The following is a 20,405-nucleotide window of genomic DNA, read 5'->3' on the forward strand; positions in this document are numbered from 1 at the left end:
CACCACGGTTGCCCTCCGTGCCATCAGTCCCACTCACTGTTGGCCCCGCTCTTCCCAATGAGGTGTCTGTGGAACTTGTGGTCCACGTTGATTTCCACGTAGTCCATCCGGTTAATCTGCAGGAAAACAGAATGAGTCCAGAGATAAGCTCTCGAGGCCATGGCGTGTGACATGGTCATAGACACATCACCAGAGCCCAAGTCCACGAGCTGACAGCTCTTGCCTTTGTCACCTTAGGTCATTATTCCAAGACTGTCCTTCTGGCCCCCTTGAAAGACCTATCTGTGACCTTCCTGGACTTTGCCAGCTTCTATTTCAGAGCCCAGTGCTCACCCCAGATGTCCCCAGGCCCACCCACCCACATGATGTGTGACAGGCAAACAATGATATCCTGGCTATGCCCCGGGTTCAGCAGCACCCAGAACATGCAAAGGGGCACCTTACCAAGTCTTTGACCATGGCTTCGATCTGTTCCTGGGCCACGTTTACATCCTCTGTGGGGCCTTCCAGGGTGATCTTGTCCTCACCCTCTGTGAACTCGATGTGCACCTATCACAGCAGAATCAGGAAAGAGATGGTCAGGATGGCACAATGGCAGTACCCTCTCAGAACCTGTGGAGCTTTGCTGAGGCAGTGGCCAATCTCAACTGCTTTATGTAAACACATGTCCACAACCCCCCCTGGAATACTGAAGGGGGAGGCTGGGGGATGCCTATTACTCTGGTCTAAATATCGTGGCCTAATCCTCTTCCTTGTCACCAGATATGGGAACTGTGATACCCTCCACGATGTACCTAACAGCAAAACCACAGACTGAAAGCATATCAGTACCAACTGCCCCCATCATTCCCGGTACCACTTTTATTGTTACAGGCCCATTCTTCTTTTATTTAATTTTTAAGAGCGAGAGAGACCATGTGTGTGCCTGCATGTGCACAAGTGAGGGCGGGGGGCAGAGGAAGAGGAAGAGAGAGTCTCAAGCAGCTCAGCACAGAGTCCAACGAGGGGTTTGATCCCACCACCCTGAGATCACGACCTGAGCTGAAATTAATAGTTGGATGTTCAACTGACTGAGCCACCCACTCAGGCACCCCCAGGGCCACTCTTCTCTGCTCGAGTAAGAAATGAGATAAACAACAGGGATGGAATTTTAACTCCTGTATAGCTGCCCAGGGATGGTCCACAGGCAAGGCAGCTCTGTCATTTACAACACACCAGGCAAGAAGGCAACAGGGGACAAGGGCAGTAGGGGAGAGCAGCCTCACGAAGCCACTGCATCTGTGTGAGCCAGAGCTCAGAGGCTAGGAAAGCAAAAGGACTAAGAAGTCAGTTGGAAACGAAGTGGGAACAGGACGACAGTAGAGGGGATACATTCTCTGGCAAGCCATCCTGTGCACGTTCACTGGGAGCTGTGGTGATCTCTGGAAAAGTGGGAAGACGTCAAGGACAAAGATGGAAAGCATGAAGAGGCCGTCACTCCAAGCCTCACACGAGCTGCGCACATGTGTGCTCTTTCGAGAGCACAGATGGAACTGTGTGCAAGTTACTGTGCTGTGACAGACAAGGGAGATGTCTGCTAAGGTAGTCATGAAATCAAGCAAGATACACAGTCTCTGGGTAAAAAAAACCAAAAGAATGACAGAGTATTTTTAAAAATTTATTTTGTTCCTCCTCAGCTAACCGTGGAAACTGTCATACACACAATGTGCCACGATCTCCAGGGCCATCCCCAGAATAAACAGCAAGAAAACAAATGTCAGAAGGGGAAGGACAAAAGCAAGAACTCAGAGTAACAAATTCCCAATGCCTCCTCACCTTGGGCATCTGCTGAGTGATTTTGGCCAGATTCTGCCCTTTTTTGCCGATGATGAACCGGTGCAGCCAGGAAGGAGCAGAGACAGATGACACAGTAAAACTGTTGGCCTAGGAAACCAGGAAGCAGAGTGGTGGGCCGTGCAGCCTGGGATCCATGCTCGCGCTACCCGACCGACACGGTCCCTGCTCCCGGGCCCCAGAAACGCGATTCAAGAGTCCGGCCCTACAAGAAGCAGCTAGGATCCACTCCTGAAGGCAGTTACCTTGGCATAGACTTCAGTCAGTGCCTGCCCTAGCTTTTCAGGCTCGCCTCGAAGTATCACAGTCTCCGAGATGCTATCTGACGGTGGGATCTCCACAGAAACTCCCGTTCTTTCCAGGATCTCCTGTAAGGAATTGCCCTTCGGCCCAATGACGTACTTGTGCTGGGATTTCTTCACCTCCACGGCGATGGTTGTGGTCTTCTTTTTCTAAGGAAGAGCACCATAAGGGCGTCAGAGGGAAGGGCCAGGGAGGAACAGGTGGGGACAGAACGCTGTCACCAAAAAGGGAGGGAGCAAGCGCAGAGCCCTAAACTACACTCTGTGAGCCCCAGCAAGTGAAGATGGGGAAAAGCCCACTCCCCAGAAACTCCACTGAGCAAGGAGGACTGGGTTTTCTCCCCATGAGAATCACCAGAGAATTTAAGTCCCGCCCAGACTGACCCCAGGTTCCATCCACACCTCCGAGAAAAAGGTTGGGACTTCACAGCCCACCAGGGTGATGCTAACCACTAGCTCAGAGACACGGCCAGGTCCGTGCTGCAGGCCTGCCGCAGCCCGGCCATCCAGCTCAGAGCTCCGGCCTCTCTTCCCTGCCCAGCAGCACTCTGTCCTAACTGACCGGAAACCGAACTCGTCTGGACACAAGAGGCTAGGAGTGGAGCTGGGCCTAAGCCACACCTCTGCGTGACCACCCTACATGCTCTTCCCAACCGCTACCTTCTCCTCGTAGATCTTCTTGATTCGAGCCACAGCCTGAGCCAACTGCTCCTTCTCTCCCGTGAAGACAATTTCTGTCCGGTTGACACTGGGTGGGGGGATGTTGATGCGTGTCCCTGTCTCCTGCATGATCTCGCCAACAAGTCGGTTATATGGCCCGGCGATGAAGGGGTGGAACGCCTTCTCCACTTCCAGCCTCTCAACAGCACGTTTGTCCTGGGAAGGATAGAACCATGAGGGTGTGGCTCTGGGGCTAAGGCCAGTGCACACACCCCAACCTCTCAGCTGGCCCCACCTGCTCAGCAGAGATGAGTAGGACTTCATGGCGAGCTTTCTCGATGCCTTCTTTGGTACCGGTGATCCTGATCTGATTGCTGGCGTCGTCTGGGCGTGGGATCTGGATTTTGGTTGCAGTTTTGAGCTCCAAGTCTTGCAGTTTCTCTCCATTTTTGCCAATAACAAAGCGGTGGTGTTCTTTGGGAATGGCTACAGTTGCTGAGGCCTACAACAGGAAGAGGACCAAAGAACGTTGATGTCTGTAGGTTACGAAAAAGCCTATTTCTCCACAATATTCTCTCCGGCTGAAATGCCATTCCTGCCTAGCCAGCCCCCAACCCGTCCCTCAGAACAGTCTCGAGTTAACATCATGCTCTTGGGGAAGCTTAACCTGACCCCAAGGCTAGGAAAAGTTCAAGTGTGATACATTCCCATCGTCCCATGTCACACCTTCAGCTGTCTTAATTATTTAGGGGTAATTATTTGTTCAACATCTTCTCGGCCCTCTAAGCCATCGTAAGAACAGGAATATTCAGGAATGCTAATCTGTCTTATTTTCCACTTTGATGATGGCTAACACCATCCTAGGACGAGACAGGAAAGCAGGTACATATTGACTAGCCAGAGTGATTTGTTTCTGGAGGCCCAGGCTATTTTTCCCCCCAACCATAAGCCCTATAACCCATAATAAACTCTTTTTTCTATCTCTTTTACCACCAGTTTAAGATAACCTGTCTGAGGAAATAAAATAGAAATAATCCAAAGCGTTCATCCAGTGAGTCCAAATGCTAGAAATCAAGCAACTTTCTGAGGTGACAGCAAGGAGGACAGGGGCTCCTAGTCTTCCTGACTCTGTGCAGACAGTAGCTGCCAAGAAGACTTAAGAAAGGGAAGTGTCAACACTCCCAGCACCGGTGAAGCAGACTCACAGGCCAGTCAGGGAGATAAGCTTATAGCAGACCACTTAACACTCAAAACAAAAATGTTAAATTGTTTCACAGAGGCAATAAAAAAGGTCCTCACTTCCCAACTAGCGCAGAAAGACCAGCAACTCATACATTCTGTTCGAGTAACATTTACTCCCAAAGTGGTTCGATATTAGGTAATCAGTGTTACACATGAGAAGAATCAAGTGACTGCCTCCACAGAATTTAAATCTAGTCATGATTAAAAATGTGTAAAGAAAATAAAAACGTTATTTTTTTAATGTGACAAACATACACACCCAGCTAGGCCTGTACTCGGAGCTGTGCTTGAGGGGAGAGCCTGCTGAGGGTGGACCCACATGGAACATGGCCCCATGGAAGGACACCCAAGGAAGCAAAGGAGGCACAAAGATGGGACAAAAAAGAACACAGGCCTGCACCGCTGGGAATGCACAACTTTTTAAAACTTCTGAGGTATGTAACAGGGAGAAGAGAACTAGAATCCAGCATCAACAACTTTAACTTAAAGATTTTTTATTTATTTATTTGACAGACAGAGATCACAAGTAGACAGAGAGGCAGGCAGAGAGAGAGAGGGGGAAGCAGGCTCCCTACTGAGCAGAGAACCCGATGCGGGACTCGATCCCAGGACCCCGAGATCATGACCCGAGCCGAAGGCAGCGGCCTAACCCACTGAGCCACCCAGGCGCCCCAACAACTTTAACTTAAACTAACAGTAACCACTTGGAAGATGTAATGGGAAAGAATGGCCATCCCAACAGGGAAAAAGAGACAGAGAGACAAAGTAGCTAGACACAACCCAACAAAAGAAGTGGGACATGTGCATGAGAAATCACAAAACACTCAAGAGATCTAATGCAGTTCTGATCAAAAAGTAGATTATGAAGTCTGTATGGTGGAACGACAAAGAATGGGACAGGAAAAACCTGCAAAAGGACAGTACGGGAGGAAAGGTGACAACTGTACTAAATATAAGACTACTTCCCTTAGAACAGAACACTAGTGCACAGAGAGGCAGACCAACACTTTAGAACCGAAAACCCACGCAAAGAACAGAGCACACTTCGTAAAAACAGCCAATCAAATCACGGGGTGGGGAAAACTTAAAACTGGTGTTGGCAACCTAACAGATGTCTGGAGAAGGACGAAAGTGGGTCTGCACCTTGCACTGTTCCAGAGAAATCCCAAACTCATCAGGAACTGAAACGGAAGAGCCCCCCTTCCAGGCACCAGAGAAAAGATGAGATTTCTTACAACCTGGAAGTGAAAAAAATTTTCCTAATAAGGACTCAAAAGAACAAAAAGAGTAATGGAATTTGACTGCAATAGAATAAAAAGTCATACAGCAAACACACCAAGATCAAAAAACAAATCGCGAAGTGGGAAACGTGGTTTGTAAGGTGCAGGGTTTTTAAGGACCCAACTACACCAAGCAAGGTGGAGGCCTCTACCTCTGATGGAAAAGGTAGAGGCCTCCACCACTGTCTGAAGACAGTGCACAAAACAAAACCCAGAGTCCTTAAATATTAAAAAGACACTCAATCTTATTCATTTGAAAAATCCAAAATAAAAGTATACTCAGCTACCTTCCAGAATGACAAAAGCCCAAGCTTTTAATGGGTGTGGAAAGGCGGTGGGGGAGGCCCTGGAGAGTGTAGACAATGGGCAGCACCTGAGGGACAGGCCCACAGCTACTGCACAATTACGTGTGCTGCTCTCTGACCCATCCATCTCACTGCTAGGAAATGGATCTTGAGACACAACGGATGAAATAGGAAATCCCACACACGCAAGGTTTTTATTGAGACACGATGTGTAAAAGAAAAGTCGGGAAGGAACCCAAATGCCCATCAACAGGAAGGCTTGAATAAATCCCACCACATCTGCTGAGCATCTCACAGCTGTACAAAGGAAGGAGCAGAGCCACTATTTGCTGATACGTAGACACCTCCAGAAAATATGTAGGAAAAGACAAGGCGCAGAACAGGGTTTACTACAGCAAGTCATCTTCTGCTTCTACTCTCTAACCGGAACAAGAGAAGGGTCCATCAAAGACGATGAATGGCCAGCTGGCAGGGGAGGAAAGGACAGGGTGCAGAGGCTATCTCTGACTGAACCTTATTACACCACTCTTTGTACCAACCTAACTATATCTCAAGATGACAGTATGCATTCCTTCTAGTGATTTTAAAATTCCATCTTTCGGGGACACCTGGGTGGCTCAGTTGGTTGAGCAACTGCCTTCAACTCAGGTCATGATCCTGGAGTTCCGGGATTGAGCCCTGCATCGGGCTCCCTGTTTGTTTGTTTCTCCCTCTGCCCTTCCCCCTCTCATGCTCACTCGCTCTCAAATAAATAAAATCTTAAAAAAATAAAAACCTTTTAAAAAAACTCCATCTTTCATCTTCATTAGAACTATCAGTTTGAACTCATGCGGTAGGTGAAGAGTTCCACATTAGGTCTGTGGCCATGATCAGCCCAGAACTCTCCATATTAGAGATTAGGAACTGGGGGACATGAATGGTCACCCCAGAAAGCTGCAGGGTGCCAACCCAAACGGGGTCCCACTGTCCAAAGATGACGCAATTTCACCTTAACAACTAATCAATGTATCAAAAGTTTATAATGACACAAAGAAGGATTCACGGATCCCCAGCAGAGATGCTGCTGCGCCAATAAAGTCCCAACACTGACTGAGCAGCCAGTGGAGGCAAGCTTGTCACAAGGACAGCAACCAGTGTGGGGCAGGGGCCAGAAAGCTGCCATCCACACTGCAGTGAATTGTGGAGATGATATAACCACTAGACAAAAGAATAATCAAGAACTTTATTCATGGATGGATTTGCTGAAGACTCCTGAGTCTAGGGATCCATCTGGGAATCAATAGCAAACACAGGACCACCCACAAGTTCTCCTGCCAGACAAGTAAGCTGAACATGAAAGTAACCACCAGGATATAACCACCACTTCACAGGCAACCGTGATGGACAGTGAGACAAAGCAAACACCTGCTTGTCCCCAAAAATCAAAGGCATTAAGAAAAGGAGGGGAGGGCACTGCCGAGGAACAGAAGAGGGCATAAGCCCCAACACACACAGCAGGCAGGCCTTGTTTGGATGCCGATTTAAACACATCAACTCAGAAAGACATCTGGAGATAATGAGGGAAGTCCATACACAGACCATGTTAAATATGGGTATACGTCCAGAAATTACTATTAATTTTAATAAGAGAGTTAACAGCCCGGTAGGTTATTTAAAAAAACAAAAAAAACCCCAAAAAACCCAAAAAATATAGGGGCGCCTGGGTGGCTCAGTCGGTTAAGCGTCTGTCTTTGGTTCAGGTCATGATCTCAGGGCCCTGGGTCCTGATCCAGTCCCACAACTGGACTCCCTGCTCAGTAGTGAGTCTGCTTCTCCCTCTCCCTCTGTGCTCTCTCTCGCTCTCTCAAATAAATAAAAATCTTAAAAAAAAAAGTGGGGGCACACGGAATGATTTACAAGTGAATAACAGATCTGCAATCTGCTTTAAAGTAATGGCAGCGGATGTGTGGGAGTGCAGAGAGGAGTGGAGTGGTTCAGGTCTCCTCCCTGCCTAGTTTTCAATCACAAAATACTCAAATATTCACCAACCAGTAAACAGCAAAAGCCTGAGAGCTTACTGCTATGCACTAGCCACAACATGAAGCAATTGACACACATTTTCAACTACTTCCACTTAATCATCTCATTCCCTGAAGCTACTGTGGGGATTAGGGACTGTCCCAAGGCCCTGTGTGGCTGAGGGAGAGAGAGCTTGGACAGCACAGGGCAAATCCTGTCCTCCCTGCTGAGCCCCTGGCTCCTGACCCACAGTGCCCCACCTTCTAGCCACCATATTCTAGAGCTGCTCCCCAGTGAGCTCACAAACTCTGGGGAGGACCCCCACTTTTTTTTTTTTTTTTGGAAGTTGTATTTTAAAGTAATCTCTACCCAACGGAGGGCTCAAACTTCCAACCCCAAGATCAAAAGTTGTACTCAGTATACTGACTGAACCAGACAGGCACCCCCTGGACCTTCATTTCTAAGTAAACCCAACTAAAGCTGTATCTGTTCAATGAAACATTTTTTTAAACTTTAAAAAAAAAGTCACTCATTTTAGAGAGTGAGGGAGAGAGAGGGAGCACACGCACGTATGTGTGCCAGGGGACGGACGGAGGGAGAGAAAATCCCAAGCAGACTCTGCGCCAACCACAGAGCCCAACACGGGGCTTGATCTTAACAACCTCAAGATCACGCCCTGAGCTAAAATCAGGAGTCGACGCCATGCAGGCACCCATCACTGACGTCTGAGTAAGATTCTCTGCGTTTACCTTGATCTTTAAATGATGCCGTGTGGAGAAAAGCATCACAGGTTTACTTACTTATTACAACAGTCCCCCAGTAAATTTCAAGTAGTGCTATCAGACTGCTAAGGACTATGGGAACTGGTTGAAAACAAATAACATTTGAACTTGTACTCTCCCGAGATAGGACCTGGAAATACATATTTAAGCAGCAATAGGGTGACTCTTGAGCCTTGCCCTGGGAATGAGTGACTTGTGGTGGTGTCCTCATTCTACCATCCCACAGCCCTGGCTTCTCTGAATGTCTCTGCCTCTGGGACAAGCTTTTATCTTTCAGTTTATTCGCCCAAATAGCAAAAATAGTTGGTGTCCTCACTTGTCACTGATTTAGTGTTTTTTTCAGCTAAAAATGCTGGGAGGTCCCGAACATTGTTGCACTACCTCTGAACTCTGGACTTGGAAGACCAGGGAGGGAAGGGTCTGATGAAACCAGAGCCGTACGTGTTGGAGCCAGTGGCACAGAACTGGAGTACACCCACGAGGAGGACGGGGCTGGCGAGACCCACCTGAGTCTGCAGTCTAGCGACAATGTCCTTCCGGGCTTTCATGACGGCGTCCAGCTTCCCTGACACCATGATGGAGAGGCCCTGGTCTTTGGCAAGAGACAGCTCCAGATGGGCGCCAGTCCTCTGCATGATCTCCAAGCAGATTTTTGCTTGTTCACCTTCTCCAAACTGGTTCATGTCCTTGTATTTTCTCTCCTCCAGGGGTACATGGAACACCTACTCAGGAAAGGTCAAAAAGGGAAGGTGAGGACATCAAGAGATGGGAGGGCTTGTAAGGGTTTAGGCACTGAATATACAGAGTAAGGAGCCTGAGTTCACTCATCTCTATGTATCCCTGCTCCTCGCCCCTGCTCCAAGGCCAGAGAGACTGGGATGGAGAGGCAGGCAAAAAGCACCAAAGGGCAGGAGGCTGGTGCTCCAGCAAAGAGAACAACTCCCCGACACAGACAGCAAAGAAGCATCAGGTGGCAGTGAGTGCAGCGGAGGAAAGAGACGGGGAGGGGAGAGAGGCTGGGAGACAGGGAGACACAGAGAATCACCATGCTCAAGAGGTCAGCAAGAGCAAAAGGGTGAGGGCAACGAACAGGGGCAGGCGGGGAGCAGTATGAGCACAGTGGGGTACAGTCCAAGCAGGAAGAAAGGAAAGGGCTGGGTCCCTATGCCTCTTCTACAGCAAAAGGAGAAGGCAATGAAGCAGGGTTCAGGCAGAAGGATAGAAGCTGACCGATGATCCAGCTTCGCTCCAGCTGTTCTGTGGAGGAGGGAGTGAGCAGAGGGCAAGGGTGGAAGCAGGAGGAACCAAGATGACTCCTGCTCTTGGGTCTGAACCCCTATGTAGAACATGGTGCAGTTAACATGATCAGGAAGACTGAGGACACACCAGTCCAATCTTAGACAGCCACCAGAATGGAAAGATCCAGGATGCAATCGGTTAAGAGTCTCAGGTTCAGTGAAGGGGACTTCTCAGCAAGTGGGTGGTAGGTAATCGGCAACCACGACCCAACACGAGTACACACAGAGAAAAGTACTTTGCCTGCCAATATCCCATGCTAAGGTAGCAGAGAGATGGGGTCATGAGATCAAAGCAAACCAAGAAAATGGGGTCAGGTACGCCAAAAGGAAAAGACTTGCTTTGACATGGTGGGAGAGAGCAGAGAAGACGGACAAGTTCTTGTTGGGGCTGGTGACGTGGAAAGCCCCTTCCAGCAACTGGGAGCAGAGATGGTTGCAGTGGACCTAAGAAACAAGGGGACCTGTTCCTCTTGAGTGCCGGGACCAGACGGTAAAAATGAGCATGGACGGCTTCACAAACAGTGGGGTCGGATCTACTCCAAAAGCCTCTCCCCTTACATGCCCCAAAGCCCGCTCATTCGTGTGTGTTCAGAACCCATTCCATCAGATGCTACCACTTCCTGCTTGGAGGAGCAGGTAAAGAAAAGAAAGGAGTTTCTACCTGAGTGATGACAGAAGCTTTGATGGGCCGGATCTTGTTACTCCAGGCGCCAGCAGGCTCCTGGGCATTTTCCAAGCAAGCTGATTTCTCCGGGAGTGGAGGAAAGGCATCTTTGTAGGTTGGGGGGTCGCTCTCCTCTTCTGAATTTAAAGTAGCAACTGGACCGGCCAACATGGATTAAAAGGAAATACAATGCTTTCAACATTAGACAAAAAAAACACTTGGAGAGTTTTAATGTCAAGAAAGAAGAGAAACAACATTAATTGCTTGAGTGACACCCTGTACCCCAATCCCTTCATTCAGTGATGGGAAAGCACCCCAGGTGGTCCCTAGGCCCAGCATGCCCTCAGGTTCAGCATGTGGCCTGGAGAAGTAGCCTTTCTTATGAGCGGTCAGTTCAGACACTGGGGGCCCCACTCCTTTCCGAACAGGGTGAGCCCCTTGAAAACAAGCCTCACCACAAAGAATTTCAGCCCCAGACCCTGCTGATCCTGTACTTAAAAAATCACAACTATGACAATGCCTGGCACATAACCAGCCCTTCAGTTCGCAGAACAAGATAACGCTGCTGCTCAGCACTGCCCATGGGGACTGCCTCTGAGGCCGACTCCAGCCGACTGCCCACCAGAGCACACGGTGCTGAAAATCACCCTTGTGGGAGCTGCCATCTCTGACCCCCGCCCCTGCAAAGAGCAATAAGAGCAGTAAGCGCTTCCATCCCCCACAGTGCCCTGATCATTCACGGTTTTGTGTCCCATTAACCACAGCTCTGTGAAAACAGGAGAGGGACTGTTTTGGATCACCCCAAATGCCCCAGGAATGTCAGGGCTCAATAAAACCCACTGTGAATGGATGTGCCACAGAGCAGGGAGATGACCTTTGCAATCAGACAGGCCTGCGTCCATCTCGGGGTTCACCACTTCTAGCTGCACGGCTGTGCTATCCCAGGACACCAGTAAAGGCCTGGCGCTGACAAGCAGCTGGAGCCTGTCAGAGCCTTGCTTCCCTCATCTAGAAATGCAGACTCTACAGGGCTGGTGCATCAGGTAGAAAGAGTACGTCTGGCAGGCACTCTGCACGATGTGGGCCTCCACTGCCCTAGAAATGAGCACTTATAACACAGCCAGTGGGATGCACGAAGTGAATTTTTTATTTTAATTACACTTAACAACTGACTGTTGATTCAGTTAATCTACTCTCTCACCTGAAAATTTTAAATAATTTTACACACAGCTGAAAGATTATAGATGAAACTTTAGCATTCAAATCAAGCTATCCTGTTTTTGTAAATACATACCAGATTTTGAAGGATTTTAGTTCAGTACACCTGGGGGACAGCAATTTTGAAAAACAATCTCATTTTAATAACCGAGGATCAAAATCACTGGCTTTCCAGAAAGGAAGTGGTCCACACTTCAAAACTTTCTGCACCCAGAAGTATCTGTCAGTCTGCCCAAATCCACCCTGCACAGAAGGGCCACGCAGGCAGTGCCAGTTGGAGCAGGGAAGGGGCGGGAGGCCAGGCTCCACCCCGCAGCTCCAGTCCCAAAAGGCACTTCTCAAAGGCCTTAAAGGTCTGACAAAGGTTTGGAAGCAGCGGTGTCTCCAAATGGGAAGATGAGGACAAAAGGGCGTTCACCTTTCATCTGTTGCGGAACCAGCCCACTTCGGTGTTCAGCAAAGCTCTCTTGAGTCAAAACTGCAACGGAGCTCATGGTTGATCTCGCGCCTACGCACAATCCGGGTGAGCCACTGAAGTGGGAGGGAGGGCGGCAGAGACGAGAGTGTCAAGGCACAGCCAAACTGCGAGGCACAGAGTTTTAGCCAAAGGCTTCATCCTGTTTCACCAGCAAACCACACCGTTTTCTTCACTTACAACCTCTGATACAAGAGGATACCCAAACTTTCAGTAAATGAGGAAAGGAGAAATGCAAATGAAGGATGGTCCTTGGACAACTCTCTCCTCAAAGGTTATCCTCTATGTGAGGAGCCAGAGGCCCCAGCTGACAGCTGATCTCGGGGGCTATAGAGACAGCCTGCAGATCAACCTCTGGAAGCTTAACAGCCATCTCAGTTATTTTGTTCATCCACGTGCCTCCTGATGCTTATAAAATACAGCACAGGACAGTGGCTACAAGAAGCAATCAGCCCACTTCTCTAAGGATAGCGGGCCCGGTCAGCAAGGCCCAGCGCACTGTACACCCTAGCAATGTCCACAGACCCGAGGGCGCAAAGAGCAGTCTCTCAGCGCTCACTGGTGACACTGTAACAGCAAGGAGCGGGCGGTGAAGTGCCTGACAGGGGCTGGCTGGTTCCTGTCTGGATGTCCTAGCTCTCAGGGGTCAGAGTGGACCCAGAGCAGGTGGGACCCGGCCCAAGGGCACATAGTTCCTCAGTTCATGGAAAGCACCAAGCAGTCTCTGCCTCCAGACCCCACGCCTGAGGGCCGGGGTACGCAGCAGGACTCAGGCTCATGCAGGCAGGTGTGTTCACTTCCTCCCTTCAACTCTAGGTGAGCTCCAAGCTACTGTGATGAGGAGAAACACACTCTTTCATGCCATTATGCGCCAAGTGTCTTTCTCCACCACCATGGCAAAGCATAAGAGAGCTAAGTGATGTAATAAGAAAGAGCTTTTGCGTACTTTTCACAGCTCTGTGAGACCTTGTTCCAAGTTCAAGAAAATTATGCCCTGCATTCCTCAAGAGAGGCAAGATCCAAATCCAGATAATCCTGAACAAACGTAATTCACATTTGAGAGAGAAAAGGTTTAAAACTAAGTGGAAGCCAGATGACGCACCTGAAGGGTGCACGTGGACATGGCTCCTGTCGTTACAGCAAGTCTCTCAGGAGCCACTAGAAACGTAACGAAAGAAGGTACACATGCAGCCCAGGGACAAGAAACCTTCAGAAAGGACAGTCACACTTACCAGCAAAACGGTCAGTAGCCAGAGAGTCCGTCCTGAGGCTGCCTATGTCAGCCTGCCAGTTTTTGCTGTGTGGGACAGGAAGGGAGGTCAAACGAGAAGAAAACCAGAGGGAAGTTACTTATCTGCATTCTATAACCCAGATCCTTTTACCTCCCAACCAGAAGAAAGCAAAACGTTATTTATACTTTACTTACTAATACTAATATTTAGACAAGTTTCCTGGGGGAAAAAAGGATGCTCTGCCCCCAGGCTACTAACTTCAAACAAAACTTATCACAGTAAAATCTAAACCATCCAGAACTTTGAGAGGGCAACTCTACCCACTGGACCTGAGGGAGTGATCCCTTAATGTCAAAACTTTTAAATTTGACCATTTTGAAGTAAAATCCTTACACAATTGATGGTTCTCCTGCATGGCTGAGTAATTTCCCCTGTATTCACCTTAATCTCTGACTGCTGTGCCACAAAGACAAAGACTCGGTGGACCTGTGCTCCCATGCAGTACAGAACGTGGACCTTGGGGTCCCGAGCTCTTTAGAGTGACTGAGAACTACTGCCTTTATGAGCTCGCTATGGGTTTATAGTTACTTTGTTCTCGCTGTTCTCCTGTAAAAGTCCTTCCGTCCCTTCTAATCCACTGGGGATTTAGAAACCAGCCATAAAATAGCAGGGTTGGAAGGAGCCTTCAAAGGCTGTGTGGGGAGGACCAAGAACTACTCTGTGAAGCAAGAGGGTGTGGGCCATCTTGCCTTGGGGACTTCGGGAGAGGGAGGCTTCCCAGTAGGTTACCTGCCGCTTTACACAAACCCCACACACACTCAGTAAAGTGCAAGGAGGTGGATTTTACGATGGGGGTAAGGTAGGTGTCCAAAATGGGAGAATCTACAACAGTAATAAGAACACCGACTACCTAAATGGAGAATAACATTGTCAAATTCTTGCCAATACGGCGACGCATTAATTCAGAAGCTAGAAGACAGGTCGCAGCAATCAGGGGTATATCAGCAGACTCTGGATTTAAGAGGGTCTCATTATCCAGCAGCGTTTCAGGACTTAAAAAACAAACAAACAAACAACAAAAAAACCAAATCTCTAAATACAGGGTTTGAGTCACAGAGGGAAAGTACAAGCCAGAGAGGTTCTGGCCTCTCTGGGGCCCGAGTCCCACCAGACACTCCTCTGTACCAAGACGGATGGAAAAAAATGGAGATATACTGACCAGGATAACTCTGAAAATCTCCCTCCAACAATGCTAACCCACAAGTTCTAAAGATTAAGACTTTTCTGTGAAATCAAAGTGTCAGAGTAGCACGTCCACAGGTGGATTTCGATAAGGTATAGAGTACTTGGAATCCCTGGGGTTCCAAGTGTCTAGCCTGTGCACACTTAGCCAGGCTAGGCACAAGATGGAGGTGTTCTAGGTCAAAGTGCCAGCAGTGAACCCAGGACCCAGGTGTCCACCCTGCCCTCCTTGCTCAGAACTCGTACTAGGGCTGTACCTGCTCTTTTACCTGCTGACCTTGCATCTCAACAGCCTCCCACTCCAGGTCACACTATGTCACTTCCTAAAACCCACAGCCATCTACTCCCTAATGAGAGACAGACAGACAGACAGCTTCTCCACATGACCATGTTCACACCCTCTCCTCTGGGTTTCCACTGACCAGCCTCCCTCCTGCCCTTCTGGACAAGGGCAAATCTTCAGTGCCCAGTGATAACCACTAGGTAAGCCTGTAAAATACAGTAACTGTCCATCCCACTTCCCCTCCTCCCAGGAGCAATTTCCACCCTGCACCTAGTGTCACCTAAGATAAGACCAATTCCTAAAAGTCTCTTCTGAGATAGCTCACACACCTTTCAGCAGTCAATTCCAGCCAGCTCTTCTACGAAACTCCTTATTCCAAGAGGCTCAAGAAAGGGTCACCAACCCCACTAAACCTACTAATGTGTCAGAGGGAGATCCTATCCCAGAGCCTCTAACGACCCCAAGTGTGAACAGGCCCTTAAGCAGCAGAACAGAGTGGATCTCCAGAAAGTCCAGACTTGTGTGACAAGATACACCAGGTCTCTAGTCCCCAGATTTCCAGTGGCAGTTTATCACAGCTGGAAATGAATGGATCGCAACAAGTAGCAGAGTTAACATCTGGGGCTCTGATATCATCAAATAAAGTTCCTCATTTTCTTATAAACTTCTCAAAACCCCATCTTTTTAGAATCCACTTTAAACACACACCTGATAACACATATGTAAATGAAGACCTCCCTCTACCTGAGGCTCTGGGCTGAGACTGTATAAAAGGCCAAAGGCAGCCCTCCTAACATGCTCTCAGCATAACTGCCTGCCTGCCTTTACTTCCACAAAGCAGCACCTAAGAAACTGTCCCCCACAGCCTTATGCCCACCCAAACCTGCTCCCCACCAGCCCTCGCTCTGCCTTCACAGACAACACCCAGCAAGATGACTCCCACTCCATCGAATCCTTGGACGACCTCACCAGTGATCACTACTATCTTAAGTTCTCAGGGGACCTTACACAGGCTCCATTATCAAAGAATAGAGGCCAAACATGCTATCACAGTTCCTCACTTAATCTAATAAACTGCTCAAATCGAGCTGGAAAGGGACCTCAGGCACCACTTGACAGCAATCTTTGACTACCACCAGAGAAGCCCTGTGCAGCTTTCCAAGGGAGTCCTGCTTCACCTCTGCACAGCTGTCAGAATAGTCTGCCTCATGTAGTGCCAAGATCTACAACTTCTTGCTCCACTTTTGCCACAGAGAACAAGTCCACTCTTCTCTACAAGAGTGCTTCAGACACGTGAAGCCCTTTCTCCTCCAGTTCTTCCCAAGATTGCTCCAATCCCTTCCTCATTTTGGTTGCTCTCAAGTACTCTCCCTGCAGGAAGATTTGAGATCCTCTCACTCAAAGCAAATCTCAAACTACTCTCACTGTGGACTTTAAGTCTTATTTCTCAGAGTGTAAATGTTGGGAGGGGTGCGCGGGGGGAACACATCTCAAAATATAACTAAGCAGCAAACAGAACTAGACCCAAAGGAAGGCAGACAGACAGAAGCACAGACTCGACTCTTCCATCCGGGAGAACTGTCAGGCACTCCTATCATATGGGAGAAACGCAAAGTCCCAACGACATCTGCGGACTACATCTGAAGCCTGGTCCTAACACACAGACAACAGGAAAAGTCTTTAAAAGAAGAATTTTCCTTCTCTACTATAAATACTTGTTGATTCCCTGGTGCCGTTCTGCCAATTATATTTTCAAAAGGAAAAGTCTTTGCAAAGAAGTAAAAGCAGGGAAAGAACTTTAGCTCAGCCACCTAATGACAATCTCCTCCCTTCACAAAACTAGACAGGACTGAACATGGACGACATCAAGAACCTCCGGTGGAAACCCAGAACTCCCTTCCTCTTCTTCCAAAATTAAATTTACTTTTATCCCCACACTAAACCTGCAAAAGAATTTTCCCCCCAAAAGTACTTCTCAAGACCCACAAACCAAGCTTGAGAACAAACCCAAATTCCCCGCGGGCTAAAATTTCCCAAAGCCCCAAGGCGAGCGAGCGAGGCCCCCACGAGGGCCAGGTGAGCGGCTCCAGCGAGTTCCAAAGTCGGCACCCGTCCCGCAGGAGGAACTTTCGCAGATGCCACCTCAGCAGGCCCTCCCACAGGCCACGCGAGCCCGCGGGCGGGGACAGGCTTAAAGGGGCAGTAACGCGCTCGGCCTCCCCGCCTTTCATCCAAATTCGGTATTTTTCCGTAATGTATTTTTCGTGCGCGGACCCTGGGGTGCGTCCAAGTTGTGCGGCAGCCCCTCAGGGCAGCAGGCCCACCGACCACGTAGACGGGCAGCAGGTGGAGGTGCGGCTGGGCCTGCACCGGCCCTGCCACTGTCCCTGCCCCGGCCCTGCCCTTCGGGACCCGCACTGCACCCCAGGCACACCCCCTCCCATCCCGGGCCGGAGGAGGGGCGCGGGGGGGGGAGTGGAGGGAGCAGCTCTGCGGCCGGACGCCCACGTCACCGGCCCGGGCCCCAGGTCCACCGCCCCTCCCCCGCACCGGGCTAGGGGGCTGGGGGGGGTGGCGGAGGAAGCTGGACCCCGAGGGGTTGCCTCCGCGGGAGGTGCGGGTGTGTGCGCGCGGGGGGGCGCGCGGGCCGGCGCCAGCGACTCGGGAAAGTTTCTCACTCTTCCCAAGCCGGCGCCGCGGCCCATGCGCAGTGCTGACACGTAGCCGCCCCCCGCGTCGGGCCGGCCGGCGGAAAGGGAGGGGGCGCGCTTGGGACTGGGGGACGCCCGGTTGGCGGCAGAGGGGGAAGAGTTGTGGGGGAGGCGGCCGTGGCCCCTCCCCCGCCCGGCGCTCCACGTCGGCAGCCCGCGCCCCGCCCGCCCCGCGCCCCAACTTCCCCGCGCGCCCCCTCCGCGCTGGCGCCCGCCCCCCTGCGGCCCGTGCTCACTGCTCGGGGTCGGCCCGTCCGTCCCGCCGTCCCGCCGCCCGCGCGCCGGTCCGCTCGCCGCCCGCCGCGGAGAAGCCGGGCCGCGTTCCGAGACCGGCGCCCGGGCCCCCGCGGCTATATAGGGCGGCGGCTCCAATCCCGCGGAGACACGTCAGGCGGCGGCCGCCCCGCCTCGCCCCGCCCCCGCCGCCGCCGCCGCCGCGCCCACGCCCCGCCCCCGCCGCCGCCGCCCCCCGCGGGGTCCCCACGCGCGGCCCCCGCCCCGCCGGGCCGGGGCGAGCGGTCGGGGTCTGGACCCAACTCCGGAAGGGCTCCATGGCTTCCAGGGTGGGCGGTGGGGTCGGAGACTTGAGAAATGCACCCCCCCCAACCCCCACCACCTCCGGAGCGCAGCGCGGAGACCCGCACCGGCCGGCCCAGTCACCGGCAATACCGCCTGCCTCCCCACCCGAAAAAGAAACGAGACCGCGAAGGACAACACAAAGGAAATTAACTGCCGCCTCCTCCCTGTGCACGGATGGACGCTGAGGCGGCTCCAACCGAACCCAAGTCCGTGCCCCAGAAGTTCGGAGCAGCTTCCTTCCGGGTGCTTGGGGGGGGGGTGTTCAGCTCCTGGTGTAGCTCATCACCTCCACAAGTAGCCCTACTCGCTGACCACCCTCCTTATGTCCACAGTGCATGCTGTCTTGTCCGCATGGAGGTAAGAACAGGTATGCCTACTACGTGCCCAGCCCAAGAGCCAGCAGAAGAGAGAATCACCTCCCCTCCAGGGGCTTCCACCCTAGACGGGGAGATGGCTGATCAGGTCTGAGTCCCTTGCATAATAAATAACTGCACTGTTTGATTTTTTAAAATCAAGGGCGGGCCCGGCACAGGAATCTGTAGACATCAGCTTGTACCTCTGATGGAAGTGTCCTGAGCAGACTCCTGCACGCATTACGTGAGTGCCCCACACAGGGCAAGAGCACGGGATTGTGGCCAGAAGAGGCCGGCTTCAGCAGGAAGCCCACAGCCAGGTCAGCAGAGCTGGCAGCTCTCATACAGGTGTTACTGAGGTGGGGAGGATGACCGGAGTTTGGAGGGGCAGAAAGCACGACCAGATGTACTTTTTTCAGTGGAACACAAAGTGTTGGGGGGAGGGGTTGGGCCACTGCAGTTGTTCAGTGTGAAGATGACACCAGCTTTCAGTTGTGGTTGGCAATGGTACATGAACTAGGTGGCCACATTTGGAAGGTAGCACCAAGAAGTTCCTCACTAACTGAAGGCAGAGCCTGATAGGAGTTAAGAATGGCGGGGAGGGGCACCTGGGTGGCTCAGTCAGTCAGGAGCCTAGGGGCTCAGTCATTAAGCCTCTGGCTTCCACTTAGGTCATGATCCCAGGGTCCTAGGAGTCCCGCATCAGGCGCCCTGCTCAGTGGGAAGCTTGCTTCTCCCTCTTCCACTCCCCCTGCTTGTGTTCCTTCTCTTGCTCTGTCAAATAAATAAAATCTTAAAAAAAAGGAAAAAAAAAAGAAAGAAAAAGAATGTCACGGAGGTTCTCGGCTGCCTGCACTGAGATTGGGAGACTAAAGGAAGACCAGACTGGAAAGGGAGGAGTGTGATGCAAAAAGCTGCCTTGGGGATGTGATGTGAGATGCCCACTGGATGGCCACGTGCAGATGTCAAGTAGGAAACTGCATGTGCAAGCTGAAGGTCAGGGGAGAAGCCCAGCCCAACCAGCAGGAGCCCCTCATGACACCACTGTGGAAGAGAAACTATGTGAGGCAGTCAAAAATCCACCCTGTAGAGCCAAGGACATCATTGTCAAAGCACTGCCCCAAGTCCCTAGGGTGGGACCTGGACAGATGGCATATCCTTACACTCGGAAGAACCTCTTGAAGCACCAAGCTCTTCAGCATCCCTTACTATGGTTATTAGAGTTTGCAGGTAGTCCTTCCATGGAGACTAACCAACCAGCAACTCAGACAAGTGTATTTTTTTGTTTTGTTTTTAAAGTCAGTACTGTGTGTATATGTGGGGGGGGGGGGGGGGGGGAGGGTTGAGAGGGAGGAAGAGGGGAAGGATTCCCAAACAGTTGGCAGGTCAACTGTCAAGAAACTTCCAGTGAAGCTTGGCAATCACCACAGTCAGAAGCTCACACAGTAGCTGCTGCACAGAAGCCCTTAAGAGATGTAAAAAGACACTAAAATCAGATGTAGAATTTGTGGTACAGACCATCCCAGGATGCTTCTTTGCTGATCATTATGACCAGCTTTTCTTCCCAGCAAACTTCAGTGCATTGAAACTAACAGTTTGTAGAGGCAGATTTTGAGTGCGCTGGGTCCAGCAACAGTCACACCAGATAATATGTGAGGAAACCCCCCTATGGGTACCTCAAAAAGGGAACATCAGTCTGTGACATTTGGGTTTTCAGCTCTCAAGGGGGATATACATGGGAGAAGATGTGGGCTTGCTCAAGTTAAAATTTAGAACAGCATCCCCAGCCCCACAGAGCCAGGGCCCTCAAAAGAACTCTCAATAGAAGGTAGGCCATTTGGTGGGGGGGGGGGGGACAAACCCATCAGCATAGAGACTTTCCAATCTGCTTTACCAGGTGGTGGGAGCTCCTCTTGAGCATCAGCAACCTTGGACTAACACTCAATAA

At 50.8% G+C, this 20,405-nt stretch overlaps 1 protein-coding gene across 2 annotated transcripts in view; it reads right to left on the reverse strand.

Annotated features, from left to right (window-relative positions):
• The window catches only part of HDLBP (high density lipoprotein binding protein), a 72,024-nt gene that overhangs the window by 21,549 nt on the left and 30,070 nt on the right, over positions 1-20,405 (reverse strand). The window contains exons 1-11 of one of the 2 annotated variants that reach the window (XM_032857711.1): positions 17,762-17,870; positions 13,290-13,354; positions 12,001-12,113; positions 10,362-10,519; positions 8,909-9,124; positions 3,091-3,297; positions 2,796-3,011; positions 2,079-2,285; positions 1,816-1,923; positions 445-549; positions 38-116 (exon numbers count right to left, since the gene is read on the reverse strand). In XM_032857711.1, coding sequence (XP_032713602.1) covers positions 38-116; positions 445-549; positions 1,816-1,923; positions 2,079-2,285; positions 2,796-3,011; positions 3,091-3,297; positions 8,909-9,124; positions 10,362-10,519; positions 12,001-12,076 — 1,372 coding nt within the window. In that variant the 5' untranslated portion in view covers positions 12,077-12,113; positions 13,290-13,354; positions 17,762-17,870. Of the gene's footprint in view, positions 1-37; positions 117-444; positions 550-1,815; positions 1,924-2,078; positions 2,286-2,795; positions 3,012-3,090; positions 3,298-8,908; positions 9,125-10,361; positions 10,520-12,000; positions 12,114-13,289; positions 13,355-17,761; positions 17,871-20,405 lie in introns of those variants that run through there. The other variant, XM_032857710.1, reaches the window with a different exon arrangement.

The sequence above is a fragment of the Lontra canadensis genome, unplaced genomic scaffold (genome assembly GCF_010015895.1).
Source record: "Lontra canadensis isolate GAN:19392208 unplaced genomic scaffold, GSC_riverotter_1.0 scaffold13, whole genome shotgun sequence".
NCBI classification, from domain to species: domain Eukaryota; kingdom Metazoa; phylum Chordata; class Mammalia; order Carnivora; family Mustelidae; genus Lontra; species Lontra canadensis.